At 34.9% G+C, this 26,195-nt stretch overlaps 1 protein-coding gene across 3 annotated transcripts in view; it reads right to left on the bottom strand.

Moving 5' to 3' along the window:
* The window catches only part of FSTL5 (follistatin like 5), a 368,231-nt gene that overhangs the window by 20,514 nt on the left and 321,522 nt on the right, over window positions 1-26,195 (bottom strand). For 2 of the 3 annotated variants that reach the window (XM_064417538.1, XM_064417536.1), the window contains 5 exons: window positions 24,909-24,935; window positions 20,620-20,738; window positions 14,028-14,177; window positions 7,582-7,689; window positions 6,072-6,196 (listed from right to left, as the gene is read on the bottom strand). In XM_064417538.1, coding sequence (XP_064273608.1) covers window positions 6,072-6,196; window positions 7,582-7,689; window positions 14,028-14,177; window positions 20,620-20,738; window positions 24,909-24,935 — 529 coding nt within the window. The remainder of the gene's footprint in view (window positions 1-6,071; window positions 6,197-7,581; window positions 7,690-14,027; window positions 14,178-20,619; window positions 20,739-24,908; window positions 24,936-26,195) is intronic. The other variant, XM_064417539.1, reaches the window with a different exon arrangement.

Genomic DNA, 26,195 nt, shown 5'->3' on the forward strand with positions numbered 1-26,195 from the left:
TTGTGGAATGGTGGTAATTATCTTAATCTTCATGATTTCCATAGGTGTTTTGCCACAAACACAGTTGTGAATCTGTACTGCCTAGCACATTTTAAAGCCTGCAAACACTGCTCCTTGTCAGTAGAGTATAGGAGTGGAGCTAAAAGAGGATGCAGATGTAAATTTGGGCACTTGGTATATCTTATAATTATCTAAAAGACTGAGAGTTTCTTAGTTTAAAGATATGTAGGGACTACATTTATGAAATTTTTGGGTGGGAACATGTGAACAGAGAAGGTCTGAAGTAGAGAATATAGGTCTGATGCACTTAAGAGGATTTCACATTTCTAAAAACTTATTTTAATAGTTGTTGCCACTGGTGGTAGTTGGACAAAGTAAGTTTCAATGCTATAAAACTGAGCTGAATCTCTCAATCTTTCATTCTTTAGATTCTCTGTGGAACAAGGATGCTCTAAAATCCACTATTTAAATCCAAAAACAGCGAGAGAAAAATACTTTGCTGTCTCCTCTCTATCTTTTCCAAAAACCCCTATTTTTCAAAAGCAACATATTTGTTGACCAGAAGGGTCCTTCTTTTGGGGGGCAAAAATGAACACAAGGTTTCCATTTAGCATGAGTCTCTCACTAACACACAGAGCAGGAGGCTACAGAGTGAACCCCTATGCCTCCTTTGCGGGCTGTGCCACCATGTAGGATGCACTGCCAGATGCCACAATCCTTATCAGAAATTGCAGAATATATCTTGTTTTCTTGCCCTGGTACTGCTGAGCTTTCTCTTTCCTCAGGCTTTCAAGTTCTTTCCCTATTTTCCCTGAATCATTATAGGCTTATAGCTTGACAACTAAGAACTGTCTCGAAATTTTTGCTCCCCTAATGTGCATTGTTAACTGAATTGCAAAATATTAAATTGTCCCTTATCTTCACACTAAATCATACTATGTGAAAAATTCAACCCCTAAATTAATTATATTTCTTTTGTTAATGTTTAATCTACAGCTGACTTAGCATGTACTTCCATTGTTTCACTCAGAAACTACTGAATAGAAAGCTTTTTCTGATTGTGTAGGATTTTTGCAAGAGAAAAAATATCGTCTGTTTGATTATTTGCATAGAAACACTGAAATTGCTCTCACACCCTGTCAGCTACTTCACACCTCTGTAGGGGCTTAAACTCTGGAATGAAATGTGAATGTACTGACTCAGTGCTCCACATGGGTTTCATTTAAGAAGGTTCACAGGAATGCATTGGCAGCACATTCCAATTACCACTTCAAGAAAAGCTTAGTTTTTGGATTGTTTTGTGCACATGAATAAGTGTAATTTTAGAAAGACTGCTTCCCCCATTACCATACACAACAGAGGCATAAAAAGAGAGAAAAACTCAAACAGAATATGTTAACTCTATTCAGAGCCTGAACCATCTCACCATTGAGTTGACTGCTCATTCTTCCACTTGGTAGGTCAGGTAACAGTATGACATTTAAAACACTGCTCAAAAATTAAAACATCTACCAACTTGGAGTTACTCCATTACAGTGAGTTCATTTAACACTGCTTTTGAAACATTTTGCAGTGTAGTGAAAGACCTTCATTTATTCCAATTATCTTTTGTTCATTTCCATTTATGAACACTGGAGCTCAAACAATCAGCCCTTTTGCTCCTTAGGCTTCCAAGAATATATTTTCATGAGTATTGTACAAGTCATCTTTCTGCAGCCATCCCACATACTAATTGCAAAAGTCTATTTTTATGATAAGAAGTGGTATTAGCAGACAATTAAGGACAAGATCATTGGTTGTCCTGAATCGCTTTGGAACAGAAATAGCTCGCTGAATAAAATTTTCTTCTTATTAAATGTATAAGGACAAATATTGAAAACATATATCCAATTCTTATGAGGTGCATCTACAGAAGGAAAAATCTTCAGAAAGAGCTGAAGAAAAACACCTTGGCATTTGTACTATTTAGTATAGCTTAATAGGTCTCATCCTACCTACTTTTATGGCCCTGGTGTTTGGTAATTTTTCAACAGAACTGGGGGAAAGGGGAGACTTTTTCAACCTGTGTGTATTGAAAATATGAGCATGAAAGTGCGCATGAAACTCAGTGCTTTACATTCATTCATTCATTCATTCATTCATTCATTCATTCATTCATTCATTCATTCTCTTGGTATAATTCAAAGTATATTGACAGTGAGTGCACAGCCAATGATAACAGCAGGATGGGTTGTTTTTCAACATAGGCAAGATAAATATATAATTTCTTCCCTTTGAAATCTTCAGATTTCCAACTGCAAGACTGAACAAACTTCCTTCAGTGTTCTTGCTAACAAGTTTTACTGTTTTGTGTCATAGCCTCTTTTTCTAAGATTAAGATCTGTTGTGCATTGCACCACAACCAGCTGGCACAACAAACTCATAAAAACTCTCTAAAGTCTGAGCTTGCTTAGTGAGAAAAAGAAGGAAATTTATTTCCATCATGAAGAAATGCTCAAAGGCATGATACAATTCCTCCCTTCGAGTCAGCAGGTGAACTAGTCTTGTCAAAAGGACCAGACAGGAAAATCTAGAATGAAGTCACCTCTACAATGGGATGCCAACCACATCTGTCTGCAACTGAGACTCTCTGTAAAACCATGAACTTGCTATCTGGAAACCTCAGTGGGGCTGCTCTAGACATTATTAGGGCGATAATTAGTACAGTTTCACTAAACCTAAGAGATATTTTCTTTATAAATATATACATACACATATATATCTTTAAAAATGCAGCTACAAAAGGATTATAGAAAAAACAACATTTGATTCCTAATGGTGTTTGAGTGGAAGAAAATAGTGTTACTGGAACCTAAAAGAGAGGAAGACACCTTCCTAACATGCCAAAACTAACTGGTGGTACTGAACCTACCACATTTTTATCCGAAATGATAAAGTTTCTTTGTTTGTCCTCTTCTGCAGACATATCAATTAACTACCAACCATAAAAAAAAAAAATAAAGACAAAAAATTGATCTATTCTTCTACTACTTCTTTTGGCTCATGCCTACCTAGTTTGGTTAGTTGATGTTTTGATGGTTCATCACAGTTGTTCAGAGCATGAATGACTGTTATGCCTGCTGGTTACCAAACCAAAAGTTTATTTGCTCTGACTCCTGCTGTGTGATAAGTACAAGAAAAAATTAACTCAGTCAGTGGTAGGAAAAATACGGGAAAACATTTTTTTTCCCCTTTGGAACGAATTATGGTTTACTGAGACCAAAATTTATAGTATCTCTTCATATGTCTGATCTGGAGGAAATGTGTCCTAAATTATCTGCTGCCCAAAAGTGCATTAAAATGTGTGGAATTTTCATTTTTAATAATGGGCAGCCTATTTGGATTTTCATATATAAAAATAACTGACCTAGGTAAATCAAAAGTATAGTTCCACCACTTCTTAAATAAATTAATTTGCAATATAAGTTTTAAATACTTATATACAAACTATTAGAAATTACCACATTAGCTATTATTAAAAATTAAAACCAAAAAAGACTCATTATGGATTTATATTATTTGCCTTGACTTCTGTTCCTATGTGTCAACAAGTCAACCTACTGGACAGAATATGCTGTAGATAGTAATACACTGCAGATGGTATCAGATGGTTTGTGCTAGCTGTTAGGAAATTTATTTAATTCTTTTAAGTGATATGCCTTTTTTTGCTTAGAATTGCCTTTATTTAGACAGTGTGTTCAGTTCTGCATGCTAATTTAGTAAGCCATGCATGCTGTCTTCTGCCTCATCATTCAAAATTTTAGTTTACAAGTGACAAATGCACCTAGTTACAGAAAGTTGTCATTTTTCTGAAAGGGGCTGGTGTTGCATGGTTAAAGGGAGTTGATTTCTGACAAAGAGTAAATAGGGCCCTTGGGCAATTAACTACACCAGCCAACCTAGCCAGTGGGGTTATTTCCCACTTAGCTGTTTTTTGCAATTCATACTTATAAATTACTCCCCTGGTTGTTATACACTCCCAGGAATAATAAACTCAAGCTCTATGTTTGTTGCCTAACAGCCTTAAGAAACACATGCTGTGATTGAGTAGGTTGTTGTTTTTTTTTTGACTGGTCTGGATATTAACTGGACTGGATATTAGCTTTAATAGACTGGGATTTTCTACATCACTACTATTTTGATGAATACAGTTAATTTTAAATCTTTCCCATAACATTGTTCACATATTGCATTCTAATTTAAACAAAAAAAGCAAGGTACTTGCAGGCCAGATGTTATGGAAGACAAATTCTTCAACAACTGATTAACATAAACAGCTCTTGAAGAATACTTTGAAATAAAAGCACTGTATTTGTCTACATAGTGTTTTTTAAATTTTCTTTTTAGAAAAGGCACTAGGAATTAATAGCATTTCCCTTAAGCTCATTATTTGATAACACCAGATTGATTTTGTTCATTAAACCCCCCAAATCTATGAGTTTAGCAGTGGACAAACTACCACAGGCTTTTTTGTTAGACCAGGAATTTTCTTCTGGCATTTTGGCAATCTTGGCAATTTTATCTGGCATGTGAATATTTAAAAAAAAGCAAAAAAAACCCCCCAACAACAACAACAAAAAAAACCCCAAAAATATTTTATTAGGCCTGAACTGATTTACATGTTTATTATATATCTGCAGGTACTTATCAGATTTTATTCTTTCAGTATTCAATTGATTTCATAGTCCTTTTTTATTCCTGCGTGGTTTTTTTATTCTTTCATTCTATTTTCTGTTGAGTTGCATACAGAACATGTGAAATGACTCAGCACCTGAAGGTAACATGCAAAGCAGGAAGTGCCTACTTCACCTATTTGGGCAAAATATCAACCTAAAATAGTTTGAGTTAGACAAAGCAAATCCAACACTAGCTTTGGACTGTCCATATTTTTCTTTTCCCAGTCCTGATTCCCCTCCTAGTATGATGTTTATCCCTATCCAAAATGGTTCTATTTTCCTATTTACTTGAACATTAAGATATCTTAATGCAAGTTGTGTTTAGGCAGTACATCTAGTACCTGATAGTTTATGAAACAGTAACTTTTGTCCTCACAACACATATCTGTTCCAAATACAGCAGAAATATTTAATGTTTTTCTAAGGCTGAATGTGAGGACTACAGATTACTTCAGGGACATAACAGGAATTTGCCTACTCAGTTCAAGAAATATAGTAGTTATGGTACTTAGAGTCAATTTATTATTCAGGTATATTACTCTATACATTTCTTTTTAAATGCATATGGCTGATTGCTAACTTACTTGTTAGTTTAGTGTTGTAGGAAATAAAAAAAATATCTCTCATCAACATCATCTTTAGAAGAAGCCAAATGTTCTTTGATACAGAAGACTAGATTCTTCCCAGGCACATACAGCGTGAATTCTAAAATCAGTTGTAAAATCACCTTAAATTGCATGTTTTCACATTTAAAAGACTACTACTCACCACAATCAGAAATTCTATCCTTTTTAATGAAGATGCCTATTTACACACGTAATTTGAGAATTTTGCTAGAACAGAATGATGACAGTTAAGATTACCTAATGAAGATATTCCTATAGAAACCTGAACTTGGAATATCAGAAAAAATAATGGATAATTGTTGGCAGAGCTGTTTTGAGGCGAAATGGTTCTGTGTCAGCTTGCAAAAAAACTTGGAAGTTTTAAACATACAAAGTACTAATACACATTAATGAAATACTCAGACAAAAAAATCCTAGACTGCAGAATTACTCAATATCTAGAAGTAGAAATATTACAGAGAAAAAAAACCCATGGAAAGAAAATTATATATCACGTTCTTACTAGTGTATTTTGAGGAAGAAAAATAGATTTTCCTCTAAGAGGTCTTGGGGAGAGCTCTGCTTTATGCCTGTGTTAAGTGTTGTCCTGTTTTCCTCAGCCTCTCTTTCTGTGTTCCATATGTCTTTTAAAATCCAGCTGATCAAATTGTTCAGTTCTTTCAGAGCCAGAACCTGTTCTTAGGACGAACACAAAGACAACCCTACGTTCCCTACATTCAGAGAAACTTACCGCACGTGGCTAATGAGAAGGGTTGTGGCTGGGATGAAGAAGTCATCCACTCTGTCAAACTGCCTCCCCACGGGCTGAGTATGGATTGTGTGATGAGAAATGCTCCCACTGGCTTGTGTTATCACCTGCACAAAGTAACATCAGCATAAACTATAAAAGTACCCTTTGAAACTCAAATGTCTATCCAAATGAATGAATACAGTATTGCCTCTGTATTCTCTTGTTTCATGTTACCAAGAAAAGGAATGCAAGTAACAGTGAATAAAGCCGATCAACATTACAGATTTCAGAGAACTATTACATACTGGAACACTTAGTCTTCATACTTATTTTTCCCCTTCACCGTTTTTTATAAATCCTGAATCCATATTTATTCATTTACATTACTAAAGCCCTTAACAGTTCTTAGTTTAAACTAAGTTTTTTGTTTATCTTTTTTTCTTACACTAGATCTTAGAGTGAGATTAAATTTTTAAACACTTTAGCCAGAGTGAAAAGATGCTATCAACAAATCCACTGGAACATATGGCTATGCATACTCCCAGTTCCCATCAATCATGAGATAATTCAACATAGCACAGACATATTTCAGAAGAGCAAACTGAACTGAGTTTACATACTCCTCAAATTGTTATGAACCAATTTTATTCAAATCCCAAACTCTTGGACCTTCTCTGAAGCAAATATTTATGGGTGAATAAAAGACAATTCCATATGATAGCCACTATGCTTCTCATATATATGCATTTAAGAGCGGATTTTTTTTTTTTTTGGAGAAGAAGACAATCTATTATCTATACTGTAATTAAAAAAAAGTGTGAGGATGATCAGCCACTTTAAAATATAATAAGACTGACTCAATTATCAGTTCTGGGGAGGAGTGAAGAAAATGAAAACAAATGAAAAATTAATTTTTAAATTATGATATAAGGTTGTTTATCATAGTCTCAGGGTATTGCTATAACAAAGGAATAGAAATTAATAAAAAAGTAGAAAGGTAAGTACAGCTTCTTGAGATGTTTCTTTAGCAACTGTCCCTAGGTTTGTCACTATTCCAAAGTATGGTAAAAATCAAGATTTTTAATATCCTTCATGTGAAAAAACCCAATAAAGACAGAGCTTGACACCTCCAGAATGTCAACATGACCTTAATGAAATGGAACTATGTCTAAATTCCAGTTTATCCTCTAATTAGGGACAGAAATATCATGAACAGCAACAGCTTGCTCTCAAAAGACTGGCAGTACAGAACATGCTGCTGTTTTCAGCTGCATTCCTTACCCTTCTATCAATTTGCCATTGTCAGTTCAGACTAAGGGTCTTGAAAATAATCATGAACTTTTTGGTGAGGTCAGTTGTTTGTCTTTTTTTCTGGTTACCTAAATTCATTTCTCTGCCCTTGCTGAGGTCATGGTAATAACGCCTAAAGGAAAATATGCAACACACTGCAATTACACAAACGTTCAACTTGTCTATATTTCCTTACATATAATCATTGTGATCACCTCACCTGCAAAGTTGGTGAATTTTTTTCCATGTTTCCCCAGCTCAGCACCCAGACTTGATCGTGTGACTTATCATAGTGTAGTTTCACTGGAACAGGATCTGTACTCACTGCCTGAAATAGAATAAGAAAAGAAATCCTTTGTTTGTCACATTTTCAAAGGAAATATAATATATATGCTTGAATGAAAATGATGAGTAGATATGCATTTTCAGATATTTTCAGACTGTATTTATGAATTATGTTGTTGATTTTTGAAACAGCCCTCTGATCAGTTACTAAATTGCTGAAAACGTGTTTTTTATTTATTACATACTCTAACATTTGGTATCAAAACTACATTATATTGAAGCCTTTAAAAAGTTGAAAACAAAGATTTTTAATCAAGTACAAAACTATTTCTCTTCCTTCCCTGACATCACTCTCACTTTACATGTATCGGTTGAAAAAATACACCATTTACCAAAAAATGGTTAAAAAGGGAAGAGTATTCTCAAGCCACATACTAGAATTAATGGAAGATATTACTGCAAAAAATCAACATGATGTTGCTGCACCCAAAACTTCCTATCTGTTAAAATGTACATATTTTGTTGAAGTAGGAAGGATTGTTTTCATATGTTTTCCAATTACAGTTGCTACTTTTCATAGACCTGTGATCAGAAGCAAAGTGTTTTCCCTACAACTTTAAGCACTGTCACTTCTGACCATGAACCTTTTAGATAGCTGAGCTCTAAACTTCCTTTGTTACAAAAGCTGAAGGATTCAGAGATATTAAATGCGAGAACAATTCAATTAAGAGATGTTATGCACAGACTAAACAAGTGGGGGGATTACTTTTTTATTTTCATCATTTAAGAAGAAAAAATAGGTGGAAATTGGTTTTTAGAGTTACCATTACAGAACTGTAAAGCACAGCTTGTTTATCAGTGTGTCAAGGAGAGTACCAGCTGGCTAATTAAGTGAACCTAATTTAAACTAATGATGTAGATCCTCAAGATAATGCACTAATGGCTGGCTGAGACTGCTGATGATACTTAACTGTACTCCTGAGGTGTTGCAAGCGACCACTTCATCTAAGCAGAATTTGTTTTTCCTTTTGAAAATGGAAAATGAAGCCAGGATGCTCACTGGCTCATTTAAAATCACAAGTTACCCCTTGAAAAAGGTCATTTGTGTTTGATAACTTCTTTCTGCTACATGCTAAAAAACAAGTTGTTTAAAATAATACTTGAACTGTTGTATAGCTAATTTGTCAAGGCATGTCAAATTTCCTTTTGGCTTTCCCAGACGAAGGTCTGACCCATACATGTTGTGCCAGAGGACTGCCAGCTGCGTTCAGAGCTGGGGTCGTGGCACAGCCAGGAGGAGCAGAAGGAATTGCCTGCAGGGTCAGGCACAGGCAGTACAGCTCCCTAGAGGGAAGTCAGCAGCAAAAAGGAGTTAAGCATCTCAGAAGCAGACTTTCACAGCTGTTTCTAGCTGACCAGGCTGATCTGCCAGCAGCACACTGAGGACTGAAGGATGATGATTCTGTTTACTTCAGCCTCTAAGTCATCCCACTTAGTGGTGTGCTGCTATGCAGTACTGCACAATTCCTGCTTTCAAGAATTTGAAAATGAAAGCAAATGGTTCCCTTGACTTTAGAATGAGAATTACCTGGATAAGCAAAAAAGTCTCCTTCTATATAAATCTCTAAAGATACAACATCCATGTTTCCACTACATTTCAATTTAATCTGCTATAGAATCCTCTAAAGTACTTACTTTGATAAATATACCTGTCATAAAAAAATCATCTTCAAATCTAGTTGTCACATACGTGCACACCTTTTACATTAACTTCCATAGTAGAAAGGAATAACATGTATAGTAGCACTTCAGAGAAAACATTGTAATAAGCAAAGCCAAATAAACATTATTTTTACACAGAAAACAGCATCACTACATGACTTAAAGTCCTTTCAAATAAATTTTTAATTTTCTTTTGGGTTTTTGCACAGTGATGGAAGTTTCATTAGAGTGCTCTTGCTTTTAAAATATGAAATTATCTCCACGTTTATTCCCACTAGCCTATGTGCTTTTTTTGCAAGGTGGCTTCTTATTAAGATGTAGACTAGAAATAGTTAATGCACCTGTACATGTATGAAAATTGTATCCTCTGTATTATTATGATCTTCAAGAAAAAGGCAGTCTAACAAGAAAAATACTCTCATTTCTGAACACTTAGGAGGTGAGTTTCTATTTTCCAAGAATTAATTATATCTTTATTTTACTCTGTGCTAGGCAGTACTCTACGTAATGAAAATAGACTGATCTGGAAATCTAAATTCCCTTCTGTGCTTCCTGTTTGTAAAAGTGTTTTTGTAAGTGCATATCATATGAATAGAGCAACATTTGATGGTAAGAACATTCCTCCTGCTTGCAGAAAGTAAAGCCAGGAAATAAGTGCTAATTTTTAAAAGACAAGAAGACAGAGCCATGCATGTTTTAAGAAATACTAAACAAACAATCTCTTGACTCATTACTACATTCCAAATTAGCCTTATTTCAATTCTAAAGCCCATCTATGAATCAACAGTGGTTTTACTTATCACAGTTTTATCTTATATGTACAAGATTGTATAGGTTTTATGCTTTCATTATTTATTTGTTTTGTTTGCGACTACTGTTATTTTTTATATCTTTTTTTGTTTTGTTTGCTTTGGTTTTGCTTGGTTTTTAAGCCTATTTTGAATAATGGCATGGGTAAGCTGGACACAGAACAAGTCCCCTTGTACTTTTCCCATGTATTTGGCTAAGAGTATCCTAGGAAGTAACATTCAGATCAGTAACCAATAGTAGAAATTCTACTTAGGTGTTCAAAAGTGACAGTAACACATCTGGTTTAATTTATTTATCTGGTTACCAGTTAATTTATTTAACTGGTTAAACTGTCTGGTTTATTTATGTCTGGTTAAACTGGTTATATTGTCTCAGCAAAAATTTTTGTTAATTACTGTGAAAAGAAAAAATAATTCGTAATGATTACTTAAACACCTAGAACCATCAAAACCAAGACTTCCATTCCTGCAAAAGTTTTCCACAGCTGGGGTAAATTTAATTCTAGACCTTCCTTAGTTCATAACCTAGTTATTATTAAATTAGGGGGAAAGCAATGTTATTTTATCCCTCAAAATAAAACTCCTTTGAAAGTAGATTTTTTTTTTCCCAGAATAACATGAAAGCTTCTGGAGTATCCTGGTTTTAACTCAATATACTTACTAAGTAGCACAGACTTAGTGCACAAAGCTCTTTTCTGTACTTAGGCATTCTGTAAATCTGTTTTTCAGCTCATTACAGAAACTTGAATATTTTTTTGACAGAACAAACTGATGCCATTCAAAATCTGCACAATTGTTTTACATATTTCTGGGGAAGGGCTGATCTTTTAATTAGTGGTTAATTTACAGAATTTTACTTTTTAATTAACATACATCTTTGCAGTAAGTATCTCTGCAATTTTTTAATGGTAAAGTGATATATGTTCTTATACATTTGAAACAATAAATAATGTATCTAAAGACAAATTAGAAAAGCCTACCAGTGAACATATTTCATAAAACCTAAATTAAAACCTATTTTCAGTGAGCTCAAGAGGAATTGTGCTTTTGACACTGAAGTCTAAATGCTAATAAATGCAATTATAATGATATTTCATCCCTCCTGTGGAGAAAAGGAAGTTGACACCTGAATGTCAGTCAGAGACCATGGAAAATGTTGCCAGATATTCCAGTCCATCAAATTTGTGGGCTGTGTTGAGATTGTGGGTTTTTACTCTGTTTTCCAGAAGTAATATATCAAACCAGTTGTAAAAAATATAGTTTTCAGGAAAAAAAATCATTACCAACTCATTTTATCTGTATTTTAATATGCAAAGGTAAATTTAAGTAGAAAAAAACCCACCACTTTTTTATTATTCACTTCTTAAATAAAATATTTTATAAGTCCTTGCCACCATTCGGATAGTTCAAGCTTTGAGGAAGCCATATCTGAGTCAGCTGACACAGAATTCAGAAAGCAGGTGTTTCAAGTAGGCAAAAGTATTAAAATTATTTTTGAAATTCATGCAATTTTATAAATGCAATTTTAAAATTTATTTTTAAATTTTATATGCCTATGCAGAATACATGTGTGTACCTACTTACATGATGGAATAGTTTGAGCTTTTGAGCTAGAAGAGACCTTTAAAAGTCATCTAGTCCAAAACCTCCATAGTGAGCAGGGAAATCTTCAACTGGATCAGTTTGCTCAGAGCCCCATCTAAACTGACTTTGAAGGTTCCCAGAGATGGGGCTTGTAGCACCTCTCTGCAAAACCTCTGACAGTGTTCTGCAAACCTCATTATAAAAAATGTCTTCATTATATCTAGTCTGCATCTACCTTTTTTTTTTGTTTAAAACCATTACTCCTTGCCTATTTCCACTGTCCCTATTAATAAATCTGTCTCCAACTTCCTTTAAGTATTGAAAGGACACAATACTGTCTCCCTGGAGCCTAACATATAATCTATACTTTAAAGATTTTCCATTTACTTATCAGTGAGAAAACCAAAAGGCATGAAGAAAACCTCTATTTAAGTGTGGTTTTTTATTAACAATTTAGTTAGGTTTCTAATAAAAAAAATTTAAAAGTGTTTTATGTAGCCAAGGAACACCTGTTTCCTATAAATATGATACTATAAGCACTGCCTTGTACCTTGGTGCACTGGGTTTGTGTGACAAGCTTTTGGTAGCAGGGGGAGGCTATATGGGTGGCTTCAGTAGGAAGATGCCAGACACTTCCCCCATGCCCAACAGAGCCTATGCCAGCTGGTGCCAGCACAGACTCAGTGCTGGCCAATATCCAGTCAATCACTGGTGGGGTAGAACCTCTGGGGTAAGATAGCTGAGATGCACAGAAGTGCTCTTGTGCTTGCAACCAGATGAGAGAGGAGTGGGAATATGTCAGAGGAACAGCTCTGCAGATGCCCAGGTCAGTGGAGAAGGAGGGGCAGGAGATGCTTGAGGTGAGCCAGCAGATATTCCCTTGCAGCCTGTGGTGAAGAACACAGTGAAGCAACTGTGCCCCTGCAGCCCATGGAGGTCTGGGGTGGAGCAGAGATCTACCTGCAGCCCCTGGAGGACCCCACACTGGAGGAGGTGAATGCCTGAAGGAGGCTCTGAATCCATGGGAAGCCTCTACTGCAGCAAGCTCACCTGTGAAATTGTGAAGAGGCACCCACACTGAAACAGGTTTATTGGCAGGACTTGTGACCTCACAGGGGACCCAACCTGGAGCAATCTGTCCTTGAAGGACTGTATCCCATGGAAAGAGACTCACACTGGAGGAGCTTGTGAAGAACTGAAGCCCACGGGAAAGACTCACACTGGAGAAGTTCATGGAGGACTGTCTCCCGTGGGAATGGCCCACCAAGAGAAGGGAAAAGACTACTCTCCCTGAGGAAGAAGCAGCAGCAGAAATTACATGTGACAAACTGATCCCCCATTCCCCATCTCCTTCACCGCTGGTGGGGGAGGAGGCAGAGAGTCAGGAATAAAACTAAGTCCAGGAAGGAGGGAGCACTAGGGTGTTTAGGATTTGTTACACAATCCATTATCCTACTTAGATTTTGGTAGGGAAATGAGCTGAATTTATTATCAAAGTCAAGTCTGTTTTGCCTGTGATGGTAATTGGTGAGTGATCTTTCCCTTCCCTTATCTCAACCCATAAACCTTTTCTTGGTCTGTCCAGTTGGGGAGAGGAGTGGTAGAGTGGCTTTGGTGGGAATCTGGCCTCCAGTCAGGATCAACACACCACACCTGGTTTTGCTCAAACTCAGTGTCTGTATTAATTGGTGTAGCATAGCACTGATTTCTCTCTTTTACTCAATGAATTATTTTCACTAAGTAGATACTCCAGAATCCCAGAGACCAAGAAAGAGGAGTAGAGAAGAAGTTTGAATTCAAAGCCTCTAGTCACAGCTAAGGGTGGTGCTTATTTTTACTGTTTCCATAATTCCTCTAAAAGCAGAGTAACAGTGACAGAGTGACAGAGTAAGTCCTCCAACTTCTGTAGTCAAACCTGACCTTTCTGCCAAAATTCATAGACTCATCCTTATCTTGTGATAAGACACTCTTTAAGCCAATCATCATTTTAGAGTGAAAGGTACCTCCAGTCAGAAACTTCCTAAAGAAATAATTTTCTCAATTACTCAAATAATATTTATAAGGTGTTATCTTCCTTACAATTGTCTATTGTGAAGAACAGTTGCTAAACAGAAACTGCTGCTAAATGTTGATAGTATGTGAACTTTTTTCCAAATAATGTGTTTACTCTCAAGATAACTGTACTTCTGTTTCTGAAATATGAAGGAAAGTCTTAAATTCTATTGTCTAAATTAAATAGTAAGTTTAAAAAATGAGAAACAAATACCTGTACAACTTTCTGAGACTGTACATCAACAATGAGAACTCTGTCAAGTGTGGGCTGAGTCACGTATATGAACTTGTCTTTTACATTAACAGCAGTTGCCCAAACACATCGCTGAACAGGATCACCATCTGCTTTGGGACAAACTTCATCCTATAATTCAACAGAAACAGGAAAAGTATAAGAATCAAAACAGTCAACAATGCAATAGAATAACAAATTATACCCACTTTATTATTTTTTAACTGTAAAATAAAACCTCAGAAAATGTAGGGAAGGAAAAAGGACAGTTGACACTAGGACATAAACTCATGTTAGCCAAACTGCATCTGTAAGCACCACAATTCACAGGCACTATAAAATAATTCATACAACTAATTTTGGGATGTTTTCTAGAAATGCAAGTAATTACTGTTGACCCGAGAAAGAAACAAATTTGAAAAAAAACATACATGTAGAAATAAAGTGAGCAAGGGGCAGGAGATCTTAAAATCAGAAAACCAAACCAGACACAGTGCCTGGGAGCAGGCAGCTCCCACCTGAGCAGCAATCACAGTGCCCTGCAAAGGGAGGCAGTGCAGGCATGGCTTTCCCTGCCTTGAGAGCACAGCAGTAAGCCAGGCAAATGCGTAACTGGGGAGATGATGATGTACACATGAACAGAAAGGGGAGGTGGTGTGGTGCAAATTGTCACATGGCATAGGGGCAAAGCAGCACTCAGAGAGATCAGTGTTTTGGTCACTTCAAGTACTGATATGTTGCTTTAAGATCAACAAGTGTGGCAACCTCTGCCATAAGACATTCTCATGGCCTATCTTACTAGTTAAGTTAAACAAATAAATACCAAATGTCTTCTTACTACCATTCATTCCCTCTCTGCCCTTCCATTCCTGCAAGAGGACAAATTTGAAAAAAAAAAAAAAATCTGCTCACTTCAGTGAACTGATATTTCATAATACATATAACTATACACTCTCAGTCAAAATAGCTAACTGGAGTTTACATGCTCACTATTCCTGATTTGTAGAAATATATGGCCAATCATCATGTATTTAAGTACCTATTTGTGAATACTTTCTCCCAGAAAAAGCTTGGTTTTACCAAAATTAAATTTTCCTTAGTCAAATATAGTACTATATGTGAAAATTCCATTTATGAAATAGCATGACTTCTTTCCTATAATGGACATTATAATTATTTAAAAATATAGATCTGAAAACTCTACTTGGAAAAGTACAGGATGTACCAAGTGTTTTAGTTTTCCTGACCTTTTCTTCTTTTGCCTCTTATTTTAAATTCTTTGCATCATAAGGAACAATTTTACCAAATCATAAGTATTATTTCTTTTTGCCACTTATCTGCTGCTTATTCCTAATTTAGAATGCTCTGCCTGATACATCATAACTGGCCGCTGTGAAAATAATTATGATATGTCAGCAGATAATGACTCAATGTAGAATGAGCAGCAACATGTGATGAGCTCTTAAACAAGAATTCTGTTTCTAAGCATCAAATGCCTTTTAAAAGGCACAGGAAACATTGTGTGGCAGAACACCATCTCTGGCACCAAGCAAGGCTCTTCAAGAGGATGATGCATTTCAACACTTCCTTTTCTGTATCATCAACATTCTTTTCCTGCTGTGCCTCTACATTTTCGAAAATACACTCAATCTTTATATGTCAAAAGAAGAAATAAATCAATTTCCAGCTTTAAGAAAGGGAGTTTCTTTGCAGAAGATTGAAAGCCACTGCTTGCTTTTACATGGTTCTTAAACCTCAACAAAGGGAAGGTCTTTCAGGAATTGTATGATAAGGAAAGGTTACTAAACTCAGGTACCGTGTGATAGCACATTATCAAGAACTTCAGGAGAACTTAGAAATAAGTATCAGGTAAGATTTAGTTTGTGCTGATAAAAAGCCATGAAGATCAACGGGAGAAGTTAAAAATCTGGGTTTTTAAGGACTGACAGGCATGGGACAAATGGGATTTTCATTCTTAAAAGTAAAATGCTTTTCATTGTTGCATAAAGTCAACATATGCAAGTATGTCTCTAACATGATGTGCAATCATCATATCAGTGATCTATTGGCATTTGCCTTCTGGGTAATTGTCACTTCAAGTGGAAGGTTGTTTCACTGATCTCATTATTGTTTATATTTATTCTAAATATACCCTCAGTTCCATGTTTTATCTAAACAGATAACTACATCTAGATTGTTCAACACCATCCTCTTATTCCTCAGAGTGAGCACCTTCAAACAATGAATCCACAAATTGTTTGCAACAAATCTACACAGGGACATAATTTTCATTCGTCTCTCTCAGGGACTCACATTAATTTACATGAGTTTTTGGGACTGAATTCTACAAGGACATATTCAAAACATTATTCAAAAATAACGCTGACTTCTGCTGAAGGAATCTGTGTTTCTTTCACATGGCATCATATAGATTAGATTTCTGTGATACCTCCCTTTGTGGGATGTATAGCAGAATAGCAAAATACTCTAACTTAAGCACTTTTAGCTATATCCAGGGATGAGCTACTGCCTTATACATTTTCCTGAGTCTGAGTCTAAAATACTCAGAAGTGTATTTTTAAAGATTTTTTCACTGTAAGACCAGTACAAATATAGTCACATATACATAAATATATGTACAACCACACATATACATATCTACATATACAAATGTACTTTAAAGGTTCTAAAATATTTTACAAGTTGTCATGTATTTCTATAATCCAACGCCAATTCTCGTCTTGCCTGAAAAGACTGAAAACATAAAAGCAAAAACCTTTTTTTCAATGTAACAGTGAAAATGCACCAAAATTCTCATATCCAAACCAGAGTGTTTTTCCAAGTACAAACCGGTTTATGTGGTTGTTTCTCTAGTATTCAAATCTACATTTATCTGAAGCTATTTCAACAGAACTGAAATCTTGCTTTTGAAAATATAACATTTATCTCATTAGACAGTTTGGACTTCTTTTACACTACAGGCAGTTATTCTGAAGCTCCATATTAATTTCCCCAGTGGTTGGGTAATTGGTTAAAATTATTTCTCCTTGAAATATAAGCATAAACCCACCATTTTCTTCTTCTAATTAAAATGTAAGTAATTTACTTTTTCCTAAATTATTCTCTCTGAAAAAAAAAAAAAAGTTAACATCTGATAAAACATTAATTTACCTCATTGTTGTATTCCTCCCAGACTTTTTAATCAAAAAGTGACTTTCTCTGTAACAAGTCAGCAGATGGAGGAAAATAAATCCTTAGTGAAAGTTTTTCAAGATAGTCTGGGGCAAGAAAATCTCAAGAGGAAACATGTACTTGCAGATTTATACGAGCAAATTCTGTGTTTATTAACTTACACTTACTGCAAGGGAACTCAGTGCTTTAACAGGATGTGAGTCAAACTATTCAGGCAGAGCAATGAAATGTCCAGCTATGCTATGGCTGCCTCAGAGTAAGATGATACTACCAGGTAGCAGCAGTGCATGTTTCAAGACATGAATTTATGTATTACCTCTTCTACATTAAATCATTGTTTTCTTGACATTCTCTACTAAAAATCAGACTGGATTTTTTTTAAACATTTTTTTTTTACAAACAAAGGTTAGTGTTTAATACACTTTCTGCGCTGTAAGAGTGTAAACCAAGGAAGTTTATGTAGACTACAAAGTATGCTTCAATCTAATTTCCTGTGGAAATTTTGGTATGCCATGTAGTTATATTAATTATTATGAAATGAAGTATTTTGCTCTGACCTCCAGCATATATTCAAATGTGAGACGGCATATTTTACTGAAATTTGGCCATTATGTGCTACTTCTTGTAATAAACAGAAAATCAGTTTTATGTTGAAGCCAAAAGGATTTTTTCATTAGTCTCCAAAAGGCATCTGTTTCAATTGCTTTTTTCCCAGTCTCTGGAAATAATTATTCTAATTGGGATTCATAGTGAAAGGAAAATAAAAACACTTTTGCATAAGAATTAGAATTTAAATCTTTGGATAATATTAATTTGCAGAGGACAAACAGAGGTTGAATGCTAGTGAGGAAAATGTCTCAAGCACTTCACAATGATGAGGTATTTCAACAGGTGAAAGACTCTACTTGAACCATGGTTAAGAATCTATTTAACAACAGGTTAAACAAACAGCTGTCAAAGCTGGTCTAACTAAGCAACAAGTTATATCAGAAAAGAGAAATCAGTTTATTTCTGTCCCTATGCATCTAGAATTTTCCCTATCAGACTAATAAATTTCTACGTGCACTTGACATTAAGGAGATTCAAGTAATTTAGGAGATTCTGGGAAGGAGAAGAAGGAGTTCTTTACAATTTCTGTGACCTGTGATGATCCAGTAAAGCACTAAATATTTTGCTTCACCTTAAACACAGTGACTCTAAATGATTTCCATGCTAGATATACACCAAAGTGTTTTGCTGTATTGACACTCAGTTGCATAAGAGGTAATTAAATATTTAGATAAGGGTTCTCAAGTATATAGCAAGTGAGAAAATACATTTACCTTTAGCAAAATTAGCATACCTAAATATGTACATGTATAAGTACTGCAGTGCTGTACACAATACAGTGCAATATTGTGTAGAAACACCTGAGCTCATTCTTTCACAGAAACTCAGTTCAGGTTTGTTGACAGACAAACAGGAAACCTGTGGAGGAACGCTGGCATGTCATGTGCAATATCCAGACATTTTCTATTATCTAAACTGCACTGCTGAATTTAGAAATGTTCCTATGCTTTAGCAACTGTTTGGCAATAAACAGCTCTTCTGTGGTTTTACTTTTCACTTGAACAGCCAATTCAGAGACATGTAAAGAAGTGAGAAATGGGAGAGGTTTAAGCAAGCATGTGTTTCCTTTATTAATAAAATGTTAATAGTTAAGTCATGGAGATGCCCTAATGGGAAGGGCTGTGTAAAGTTACATCAAAATATGCTTGGTATACTTACCAAAATCTCTGATTAGGAAAAGTATATGACAGAGCCAAAGCTAATTACTAACCATTGATTTATGACAAGAGCTGTTACCACTAGGCAATCACCTGCTGAACGTGATAAAAATCTGATCCTGGGACAGAACTGGGTTATATTATTATTATTATTATTCAGAGGAAACAGACTTTCCAAAGAGGCCTGAGGAACATATGATATTCTTCAAAGGAGTATGATATTTTTTTTTTTTAAAAAAGTTTCTTAAAAAAACTTCAGAATAAAAGTTATCAAGTAGTCTGCTTTCCTGGGCTTTTTCTTTTTTTCTTTTTTTTTTTCTCCCTCAAGAAGATATATTTATTATGATACTCCAGGTTTGAAAGGTTGCAGAAGGAAACAAATTTTATCAATTTATCCTATTATTGACGCATTTCAATAAAAATACTCTTAACATCTAGGCTGCACTTTAGATCAATAAAATTTTAACATACTTCTTACATAATCAGCTTTTTAATCAAACAGCCATTTAAAAAAGCTTTTTGGTTTATTTTTTGACTGTGTCAACCTAATTTCACTTAAGCAGCACAAATCAAGGTATGATTAGCTGTTCAAAGCATAATTATTCACACTAAAATAAATCTTGTTGCTGAGTACAGCAGCCTTTGACATCAATAATCATAACAGAAGAGGAAAATTCCATTGAGACAGCTCTAGCTCTGCTGTCATTGAGGCATTAGAGAAAAAAAAACCTGAAGTGTAAAGCTCAATGCTTAGTATATATTTCAAGGTCACTCATTCAAATCCAAATGAGAAAAAGTTACTATTTTTGAAAGCTGATATATCATATAGAGTAAGTCTTAATGTAGTGACTAGTACCAAGTGTTCCAGTGGGAGCATGCATCATGTCAGCTAGCAATTTGATTAGCAGTAAAGGAAAAACATCACAAGAATAAATGGAAGTGGAGAATACACTACTGTTTTTATGCATCCTACTCAGGGAAACTATATCATAAATTCTAGGAATTTGGAAAAATCAGCTATAAATATGTTAACAGTAAAGTTATTGAAACTACTTATATGAATTTTAAGTTGGACCCAGAGCATTAATCATCTCTACTAACTTCAGTGGAAGCTGAGAGCGTGTTTACCAGGACAGGGATTTGCCTCACGAGTTTAATACAGACAAACATCCAGTGAAGAAAAAGAAACCATTAACACTTCCCCGCTCCCCAGAAGATCCTATATTTAATATAGAGAGAATCAATCCCTGATTCACTAAGATGAACTTAAACTTGTGGGTGGGAGGTGGGAAGCTGGTGGAGACTAAAAAAAAACCAACAACAAATCCAGAAATAGAGAGCTGTTAAAGAACTGGGAAAGGAGAAAGACAGCCAAAGAAGGAAAAGGTTTGTAAAAGTATTCAGGGAATATTCAACAGAAAAGAGGGACTGAAAGCTTGAATTTATTAGAGGATAATGCAAGAAATTTTGAGATCACCATTATAAGCTATTTGTTCATTCAGAAGACATGGCATAATTTATCAAGCAAAAAACACTGAACTAGTAATAACAAATTCTTATGTAAAGAAAATTATAATTGAGAAAACACTACAAATAGATTTTTAAAAACAACTTGCCTGAAAACCGAGAAGTTTTTCACTAGGCTTAATATGCCTCTGAAATTCACATTCCACTGGTTGTATTACTTTGATGCCATCTTCATAAAAAACATAAAACATGTTCCCAATTCCCAGACCTTAGGGAGAAAAACACATTGAAATGTATAAATTAAATAATGACAAAAAAGAAAATCCTTGTCTTGAACTAAAAACCTAATCACAGTTCAGTATGAGATCAGTTTGTTAATGAGTATAATGGTAATAGAGCTAAACCTATGGGATCTTTTGTTGTAAAACTGAAACAAAATTGTTACATTGTTTAGAATTTTACGTAGTTTTCTCCATTGGCAAGACTGTGTTTATGAATACAGATCTAGAAATACAGAGTTTGACAGCTGCAGCAATAAAAGCGTTCTTGTGAAATCATCTATATTCAAGTCAAATTAATATAAATTCTCTATGTATGTATGGTTTTTTTTAACTTTTGCTTAGGGATGGAGGACTTAACATAATTTCTGTACAACATTAAAAGAGAAGACCTGAGTCTTTGTTATAAACTTGATATTTCAGTCAGAAAAGGAAATATTCTCTATTTTATTTCATTAGAAAGAAAGAGTTGGGCAGATATTGATTCCAATGCTGAAGGGCCATAGTTGGTTTACAGAACCATTCAATCCTTCTTCCACAATGTTGCTGAAACACATGATGCTAAGTTTTGTGGAGGAGGTGGGAACCAGATCTGTAGCATGAAGCCTCATAATATCTGTGATCATGGTCATGACCACAGAAAAGGACAGCTTCATTAGTTTTCTGTATGCCAACTAAGACAACAGTTGTTGATTTGCTATGTGGATGCTATAATGGATGATCACCTCATATTCATACAATTCTTTGAAGAAAATCATAGTATTCATAAAATCATAACTATAACCATTCCAACAACTAAACTGTTGGCTGCAATGGTAAAAATGTGCATCTATCCTGGGCACAGGACCTAAGCTTTCACTTGACTTAACAATACTTGGTATAGGAACACAGAGGAGTCAAACCCTTGAAAAAGAAATTTGAATCTGAAATTCTGCTTATCCTAAATTCTGAGGGAAAACCAATGTTAATAGAGAGAGAACAGGTCTTAATAAAAAATAAAATAATGAGAAAATGAAGAGGGGGTCAGAGGAATAAATGTTTGTGTATGTATGTATATATGTATTTATGTACACATGTACATAAAAGTTTCCAGTCTCCATTAGGAATCACATAGCTAGCAGTTCTCTAAAGGTTGTAATACATAGAAGGTTGTCAGGCTACGCCCAGAACACATTCAATTATCTTTGAGAAATCTTGTGGAATCATTTCCCATTTCTGGCCAAATTTTCCCAACAAGACAAGCAGTCTCCAAGCAGGGTTTTCCTCACCTTATATTGAATCTATCTGTTAATAGGCTAGCAAAAACTGGGAGAGAAATTTGCCTATGCTGCATTGGGTGTAACATAGAAGCAGGGTTAGGCTCATGGAAACTCCCCAGTCATATCTATTCACAGCACAGGGGGTACTCAGGGCAATATGCCCAATCTGGCCAGTGGGCACTTTTGTGCCCTGTATGCAGATAAACCACACAGCCTATATGAGACAGCATGTCCAGGCCTCTCTTTAGAGAATGCCTGACATTGCATCATGTAAGAACAGCTGAAATTTGCAGATAAGCCTGACTGATGTCAGGCTGCCTGTACCAATGAACACAGTGTAGAGATCTATAGCTGAGCAACTGGCATATTGTGCCTTGGGGATGAATATGTGAACATGGCTGGGCACAAAACAGGGCTTTCCCATCTCCATCCTCTCACTGGCTGAATTGTATTATAGTTATTAGCAGGATAAGCAATACCAGAATGTGAGGAAGTAGCTCAGATGACAGCCCCAGGTGACCCAGACATTTGAAAATCAGGCTCCTAAAACCTGCACCTCAGGTGCCAATACTCCAAAGTTAGATTTCCAATGTACATATATTATTTATGACTAATGAACAGCCCAAAGGTTTAAAGCTTTATTTCCAAATCTGGATAATAATGTTCACCAAACTGTTCTACAAAAACAGTTAGGGACACACAGTATGAAATGTCCTTCTTCCATTTCAATACCAAGTTAAGGAAGTCAGTTCATATAACAAACCTTAACCTCTGGATACAATTAGTTAATTCCCCGTTACAACTTATTATGACCCAAAACTCTTCATTTGAGTGAGTGGCTACAGATACTTGTACAAATATCTAATCTGAATAAATATCTAATCACCTCAGCAAGCCATTTTTTCAGAACTACAGGAGCTATTCCTCTGATGGAACCCTCCAAGGGAGGGAATTTTGCAACCCTCCTCTCACTAAATACAATCCTGCACATTTTTCAATGCAGTGCCAGAAGCAACAGATAAATAGATTTGCTTTATTTAGACCAAATTGATATTTAAAACTAGCTAACATAATTTTTTTTAAATGGTGGTGGTTCGGATTCTTTTGCATATATATGAATAGATTTATATTTATTTATATATTACATTTTTACTGTAATACACATGTACCTTCAAAATCCTTTCAGATTTTCTGATGTAAGTGGTTGTGATAAAGATTTTGTGAACTTGACACAGAAATATCTCTAAGCACTAAGTTGACTGTCCTACTAATCACCCATCCCTCCTTTCCTATCTGTTAATATTTTCATAACAGATAATGGCAGAGTATGGATGACCCAGAGGAGCTGGAGGTGATGTTTATTGGCATCTTCAGGATATTACTCTCTTGTAAAATATTTCCAATGTTGTAATTAGTAACAGTATTTATTGGAAACACAATAATTGACCTGCATTTCTATGCAGAGAGGTTGAGAATATCTGCTCTCGAGGAAACACAAAATCTGCTACTATACCCTGCTTTTTGATTAGTTTCACATTAGTCACAGAAAAATTTGAATTTCTTAACCATAAGCACTCTGGTAAGCTATTATTTTTAATTGGTATTTTTTGTCACAAAAGTTAAATTTTCCTAGGTGCATTCTAATGACTGAAAGCAATAAATTGACTTGAAAAGACAATAAATTTAAAAAAATCAAGGGGATACTAATTATGCTTTCAGTTTTGAGATAAACTGTAATTTATACTTTCCCAACAAGAGATGAGAACAGTATATTTTTGAGAATTTGGTACAAACTTGTTGCACATAAGTTTAATCATTAACAGTGTGATTGTATGAAACTCTAAACACATCACTTGTACTCTGCAAGGCCAATAGAGCAAGAGGATCACAGCTGAACTCCACTACAATCACAGAAATTACTGTTGGTACCAGCTGAGCAACTGGTAAAACAGGAATAAAAAAATAAAACTAGTTAATATTTATAAATACACTGGGAATGCCAGTGTATTTATAAATACAGGCAAATGAATTATCAGATTTTCAAATCAAATTTTTTAAAAGTCTACAGAAATACCATTTCCAGCAAGAATTCACAGCAAAGCCTGATTCACTTGTTACCTTGTTTTGTCAATCTTCCAATGGAAATAATCAAAATAATTTTTACTACTGACATATCTTAATTCCTAAATTGTAATTTTAGATGAAGAACAGGCTACTTAGAGCAACAGAATGGGAACTCATGAGAACTTTTAGATTATGGCATTTTTCTGAAATATGAGGATAATTTTTGAGACCATGTCATATATATGAAAATCAATAACTATCTTTTGCTTGTAAAAAATATTTCCATGATTTTTATGTTAATAACACCTGATTGTGCCTTTATTTATGTTTATCCTTTGGTTCATCACAAACATCCACTCCAATTCTCCAACATTTATTTATAAACCTTTCCTGAGTAGAAGAATAAAATGCTTATTTTAATTAAGCAACAACAGGTATATCAATTTTAAACTGTTTAAGATTATAATTTTGTCAAATAAGAGAGATTCATACAAGAAAATCAATCTCAACAGCATATAGGCTGACTGGTTAGATGTTTTATCATGACAACAATCAAAAGTTAAAGGTCTACATTTTAAATCTGAGCTTCTTGTTGTGTATATTTAAAAAATTGTCTGAAAAGTTTGAACGTATTTCCTTCTCTCTCCCAAAAAAGAAAAGCAGTTTACAAAAGTATGAGCATTTATAGGATTCATTTCCACTTTAATTTTTTTTAAAGTCAAATTCCTCAGTGTTGCAAGAGGGTGGGTAATTACTGTAACTGTAGAGTACAAACAAACATAGGTACACACACATCACACCACAGAAAATACGAACAAAAGTCATCTCCATTAGTACCTTGCTCTCGCCACAATATGTTTGCAACTGCAGCATGTAAGAGAAAGAAAAAAACAGAAAATACAAATGAACAAGGGAAAGCAAGAAATGATACATTAATTCTGAAATAATTATAATGCTTTAACCTCTGTTTCACTAAAATACTCCTACAGGCAAACCACTGGAAACAGTAAATTAACAATAGTTCTCTGTGTCATGTGACCAAATTGTGATTAGCCATAGCAGTTTTTGGGCACAGGACAAACCCCATCACTCCCACTAAACCCTTCCAAGCTAACTTCATCACTCCATTAACCATTATCAACAGTGTGTTTTATAGTCCATTACAAAAAGCACGTGCAGTTTTCATGCACATAAATTATACACATTAATGACAGGTGATGCAATTTTCATTATTTCCCTTAAACCCTGGACTTTGAAGAGAATAATTTCAGAACACAGTTATGAGAGAGATATGCAAAATTAAAATATACACAAGATATTTTTCTGTATGACTGTAGCTCAACCATGCTTCCAAAATTGTCATGCTGTATAATGTTCTCCATTCTCTTTGGAAGACCATGAATGGAATTGTAAGATGGCATGGTAACCAACTAATTTTTTTCATTGATTTTTTTCTCTGAAAACATAAATTTTATTTAGCCATCTTGTTTACAATTGGATTTTAGACCTTTGAGACCAATGAAATTATATTATCCTAATATTGCTCTTTCTGTCTGTGGAGGAAAAAAAAAGAAAACAAATATAGTCTTGCAAATTTTTAGTATTTAGAACTCAGCATGCAACAGAATCAATTTTTTAAAACACCATCACTGGAAACCAACGTATATTGCAAAGTAATGAACTTAAGAAATTTTAAAAATCCCAAACAAAGGAAAGGAATACAACACAGAGAACACATATATCACACACAAACAGAATGAAATTGGGAGGGTCATTTAAACAGAGCGCTACAAAAGCTAAAAACATTAGTATGCTTTAAAAAAAAATTGGAAAAAGCAATGAAAGACATATTATTAAAAATTATGTTGGCACACAGAAGTTTCTCATCTGCTGACAGATGAAGGTTGAGAATGAAAACAGGAACTATTGCTCCAGAAAAGACCTGAATACTAAGATTTTCCCACATCATTTGTGCTTCAACAGATAGGAGAGGCAAAAGAATACCCCTGGGAGATGATGCAGGACTTTGGGTCTGGTAGTGCAGCCAGTTCTGGATTCACCCTCCTGTCAGTGCATCTAGCTTGAACTTCATGGTTTTGTCTTTGAGGGTATCCAAAAGTTTTC

Source organism: Passer domesticus, chromosome 4 (genome assembly GCF_036417665.1).
Source record: "Passer domesticus isolate bPasDom1 chromosome 4, bPasDom1.hap1, whole genome shotgun sequence".
NCBI lineage: Eukaryota > Metazoa > Chordata > Aves > Passeriformes > Passeridae > Passer > Passer domesticus.